Source organism: Gavialis gangeticus, unplaced genomic scaffold (genome assembly GCF_001723915.1).
Source record: "Gavialis gangeticus isolate Ggan-Ray unplaced genomic scaffold, GavGan_comp1, whole genome shotgun sequence".
Lineage (NCBI taxonomy): Eukaryota > Metazoa > Chordata > Crocodylia > Gavialidae > Gavialis > Gavialis gangeticus.
The window spans coordinates 109,611,375-109,616,822 of record NW_017729031.1 but is presented as its reverse complement, the minus strand read 5'-3'; the positions used below and the strand labels follow the sequence as shown (position 1 = coordinate 109,616,822).

At 53.5% G+C, this 5,448-nt stretch overlaps 1 protein-coding gene across 1 annotated transcript in view; it reads left to right on the top strand.

Annotated features, from left to right (window-relative positions):
* LOC109302076 (vasoactive intestinal polypeptide receptor 1-like) overlaps positions 1-5,448 on the top strand; it is a 75,293-nt gene that overhangs the window by 32,668 nt on the left and 37,177 nt on the right. Inside the window, exon 3 of the mRNA XM_019523577.1 lies at positions 3,627-3,734. Coding sequence (XP_019379122.1) covers positions 3,627-3,734 — 108 coding nt within the window. The remainder of the gene's footprint in view (positions 1-3,626; positions 3,735-5,448) is intronic.

Here is a 5,448-nt window from a genome sequence, read left to right as displayed (position 1 = left end):
GCCACAGACAAGCCCATGAACTTCACTTCGTCAGCCTACTGGATACAAAAAATCATGAACTAAATATATACGTTGGATTTATGACACATTATAACCTGCCAACATCTAACTCCCCAGGTAAACTCCCCACTTTTTACCAGCTATTGTCATTCACTTGCCACCCACCACCACCAGCGCTGTGGCTGCCTGCGGTAGCTCCCAACTTGCCTCTGCCACACTCCTGCCGCCAACAGCTCCGCTGCCACCTACAGGAGCTCGCCGTGCCCCCCCAGCCTCCAGAGGCATGCGTTGTTCATGCTGGGGGGTGATTTCTCCACAGCCTTCTCCCATTTAAACCACTGTCCCCATAACCCCAGGAGGGGTCTGTCTGTGGGAGGCAAAGTATCATGGGTGCCCTGAGTCACTTAGAGAAAGGAAGGAAATCTTCTTACTGGGAAACCCTTTGGAATTCACCCCACAGGAGTCAGTGCCAGGCACCACTGGGAACAGGAGAATAGAGTGACCAGGCCTCTGCCTGCCCTGGGACATCTATGCTCCTGAGCTGCGTGACATCTGCTGTATTTCACAGGCAGGCATGTTGTTCCTCAGATACGTTTCTGAGAGCTCTGGGGTCTGTGACAGGGATAGTTCAGCAGGATTCTAAAAGGAACCGGGAATCTGTTCCATCCTTTCCTGCCATCTGGCCAAGAAGCAGCTAAAAGCCTCCTCCAGAGCATCACTGCTCAGCCAGCTACCAGGGTATGTGCCACAAACTCCCCCCGCAATGCGCACACTACTCATTAGAGCTGCCCTGCTGCTAGGAGCCTGCACAGTGTATTCCCCACTGCATGCTTGTGTGTGCATGCATGCTTGCCCCTGCTTGTGTGCGCCTGGGTGTTCAGGAGCATGAAGGTGTACTTGTGCATGCATTCGCTTGTGTGCAATGTCTATGCATATGGACTCAAAGGTCTTTTGCTGACCCTGGACCCAAGACAGGGATGAGGCCACTGCACCTCCTCTCTCTGACGCCCACTCCATTAACAAAGCTTGGAAATGGCTAAGACCCTTGTGCTCATGGCACAATCACAGCACAACATGCTCTTCAAGCTACACATGTCTCACCACAGCACAGCCCAGCTGGCTCCATCACATACACAACCCAAGGCATGCAATGGCCTCAGCAAACAGTGCGTCAGCCAGGGCAGCTCTCATGCTTGGCTGAGAGAGCTTGGCAAAGCAGCCAACTGGAGCCTCTCTGCTACGGTGCTGCCCTTGTTTCTCAGCCTGGTAAGACACTGTGACAAAGGTGATAGGATAGATAGAGCTGACAGGACTATCCCTAAAGGTGCTTGCACAGGGCATGTTTGGCATTCATTGCAGAATGTCTATACGTTGGAATAGCAGTGGGGTGAGCAGGGCAAGGGGTGGCCATACCCAGGCATCAGGCCTCCTCCTGTCCAGTATGACCCCTTGGTAAATCCTACCCAGTGAGTGCATGCGCCCCCTCTGTGTTGCCAGTGCCCCCCAGTCTATCTCTCTGCTGTAATGCAGCAGCCCAAACCCTCCCCTTCTGGTTACAAACCCTGTAATTCACCTGGATTCACCTGGTCTCCTAGGTAACAGGGTTGTAAATCCCATAGGGAGGGAGGAGCTCTCTCTTTCTTTGTTTAAGAGTTCCCACCACTGCAGGTCATGTGACTAACTCTCTGGCCTAGGAAGGTGATGTCATTTGGAAGCACCAGTCAGCAGCCAATGGGTCTGCTTCTGGTAGGGATTTAGTGATGAGGTCACAACAGTGGTATAAAATAGCCCCTCCACGAGGAAGTAGGGGGGGACATATTTGGGAAGGTGAAGCAAGCATATGATCTCTGGAGCTCTTCTAGACTCCAGATGAACATGTGAGTAACTTACCTGAAATGTAGCCAGTAACAGTGTTCCAGAAGCGTATCAAAAGACTACCAAGTCGCCTCTGTTTGGTCAGGGTTATTCTGTTGCTACTTCTCTGACTTGTACGCTTCTCCGTGCCTACCCTCACTACCCAATAAAGCTATCTGATATAGCCAGCCTTGTACATGCTAGAGAGGGACTGGGCAAGCCTTTTTGCTCCCTGCTTGGCTGACTAAGAGAGGCTACTCTCTGTGCTTCAGGGTAAAGGAAGCATCCCAAGATCTCACAGTGGGTTAAGCACCCTCAAGGTCTACAAGGTCTTTGTACCCCAGGGGGCACACAGCCCAGACAAAGACTAGACCCCAGGTGGTGGCAACAGTTACCCTAGGCTTGTGGGTTTGCTCCAGGAAGGGGGTTGGCCAGATGTTGGTGCCCATGGGGAGGCATCTGAAGCTTGTTTTTTGATGGGGTGGCAGGTGTCTCTGCGCAAGAGTGCCCCCTACTGGCCCACCACACAGGCATGTACAGATTCCCCTGCCCATCCCCTAGCTGTGCTGTTGCACATGCCTCAGGCTGATGGAGTTAATCACCCACCCATTATGGCCCTTTTTGGAGTAGCATCAGGCAGCAGACCACTTTGCCAACCTGCTCTGCCCACCATTCAACCTCCCCTCTTTGACCAGCTTCCTAATGGATCTTAGAGACTGACTCCCTGAGTTTATTGAAGTCTGCTTTCTTCCACCACCTCAGTGGCTGCATCTGTGCAAGGGCAATGGCAGGAAAAAAATCTGTGTATTTCTGCTTTAATCTTCCGAAAATAAAATGAAAATTAAAGCAGGCTTTGACTGAACATTTTAACAAATGATGTTCCCTGTACTCACCTAGGCTAGTGGGAAGGGACTGGATAATGCAAGGATCTCTGAGCTTTGTGTCTGAAAACTTCGCAATGATAGGCAAAGCAGAGTGACTTCTGAGTTTAAGAGCCCTGAGCTGTTGGTATGAGCTGAGCTGCTCTTGTGCAGCACCAGGGCTTCTGCCACAAATCTTGGTGGGATTAGTAACAGGACATTCCCAGGCACTTCAAAACACCAAGAAGGTAGTTCCCCTAGGAAGTTCTGGGATAGTCCTCATCCCACTGGGGCGAGGCATGGACTAGGAGGGAGCTCTGGGGATCAATATATCAAGGGCTGTCTCAGCATGTAGCAGCTGTAGCACTCCTGGTCTCTGAGGTGCAGCCAGCAGCTGGGGTTGGAACCAGCTTTGGTTTCTGCTTTGAATGATGGCACACTGAAGCAGCAAAGGTTTTATTTTGACCCCTAATAAAATTTATTTTGAGGATCTGGTGTGAATTTCTCCTTTACTGTTGCCTGGGAGAGCCTGGTATTTCCTAGAGTGACTTAGCCCAGGGAGGGAAAGAAAGGAGTGCCTTCTTGATCCTCTTGCTCTGCTTTCAGCTGGGATTTAAATACATGACTCATTTGGGTGACTTCTGTGGAGTGAGTGAGGCAGCGGCCTCCTGAGGATGCTGCCATGTTGACAGAATGGGATGGTGTGAGCTGCTGGGAGGCGGCAGTGATTGGCCAGTCCAGAGGAAGGGAGGCTGTGGGGTCACAGTGGTTGAGCAGGCACCGCTGGGGTGGCTTGCCCTGCTCCTGGATGCCATGGTGCACTGGGTTGCTGTGGTTCCCTGACACAGGATGCAGATACAGTGCTTGGCACATTCCTACCCCTGATGCTAACTGTGTTCTTGGCTCCCCCAGGCTGCCTGACAGAATGGGATGGTGTGAGCTGCTGGGAGGCAGCAGTGATTGGCCAGTCCAGAACCATGCCCTGTCCAGAGATCCTGCAGATGTTCAAGAAATCTAAAGGTACTGAGTCCTCTCTCCAGTAATGGAGCCTGGGCTCTGGAGGCACAAGATTGATCTGGAGATGGAAGGGAGCAGAATAAATGGGTGATGAGGGACAGTGGCCATGGGAGGTGTGGGTGGACCCTGGCCTGCCAGTTTTCTCAGGCAAGGGTGCGGGGAGGGAGGGACACAGAGGAAAGAAAGGAAGTGCAAGTCTTCTCAAAGAGGTCAGAGGATGGGAGATGTGGGCCTGAGTTTTGCCCACACACCCATTTTTGTATCCTATAGGGCCACACCAGGTGTGGCAGCTGGGCAGACAGGGTGTCTGGCTGTGGCTTAACAGCTGTTTGTGTATTTCGGCTCCTTCAGACTTGTTTCCAAGGCTGCCCTCATCAGCCAAGCTAAGATGGGTGCCTGGTCATTGGGCTAGGTATTCAAAGGCAGCCAGATGTGACAGTGGTCCTGTCACTCCCTGGCATGCTGTTGGCTACAAAAACTGGAATGTCTTATCCATGCTAGTCCTGTGTGCCTTTAGCTTGGGAAGACACATGATCTACAGATGGATACTGTGGGGTGCACTGTGCTTTTAAAAGGGTGATGTGGAGGGGCAGCTGGCAATGCTGTTTAAGTCCCATGCATCTTCCTGCTCTGGAATCCTGTCTGGGAAGCATAGGCGGCAAAAGGCCTGGGCTAATGGGGCTTAACGCCCACAAATGTGAGACAGGGGTGGTAGTGCAGAGGGCTGCAGGACAGCCTGGGCACAGGCTCCAGGCAGCTGCAGCAGGGGGCATGCACAGACACAGACATGCAGCCGCAGCCTGCATGCAGCTAGGATTGTAGCCCAGCGGCTATGGAGCACTGCCAACCACAGCAGGCAAGCCTGTGAAGGGGAAGGGGCATGGTGGGGGCAGATTGACACCCCCACAGTGAGGGAAGGAGTGGGGCAGGGGCATGGGCTGGGGTGAATGGGGCCCTGGGGCAGGTCATGGGATGGTTGGAGCCCAGGAGGCTCATCCAGGGATACAGAAGGGCTCCCACCACTGTGCGCACCCTTGGAGAGGCATGGGGGGGGCACGTGCTCCCCAGATTTGTGTGTGGAGCAGAGGCAGGCTGCTGCTGAAGGATGGGCTCTGTGCCCTGATGCCCCTGCCTTGGAAGCCATGCGACACCATATGCCTGCCACCACCGGGCGGGCAGGGGACATGGCGCGGCCTGGCGGCAGTAGTCACATGGCATTGCGCAGCTTCCAAGGCAGTGGAAGCAGGGTGCAGAGCCCTAGCCCACAGCAGCAGCCTGTCTCTGCCCCATCCACAAATCTGGGGGACACATGCCCCTATGCCTCCCCCAGGATGTGCGCAGCACCAGGAGCCTCCCTGTGTCCCTGGACAAGTTGCACAGGCTCCAACCATCTTACGACCTGCCCCGGGATCCCTTTGTACTCCAGCCCCTGCCTCTGCCCCACTCCCTCCCTCACTGTGGGGGCCTTGATCTGCCTCCCCCCACGCCTTCCCTCTCCCCCTGCCACTTCCACTCAACATACTTACTTGTTGGGCGGTATGTGCCTGTGTGTATGTGTGTACGTGTATTCAGCCCCCCCAGATAATATTTTCTCCCTCCACCTATGCTGGGCAGCCCTCTTAGATTCCACCCTGTCTTAAAGGAATCAGAATTTGTGGTAGAGGTGATTATCTTTTAGTAAACCAACTAGATTTTTGCAAAAAAAAAAAAAAAAAAT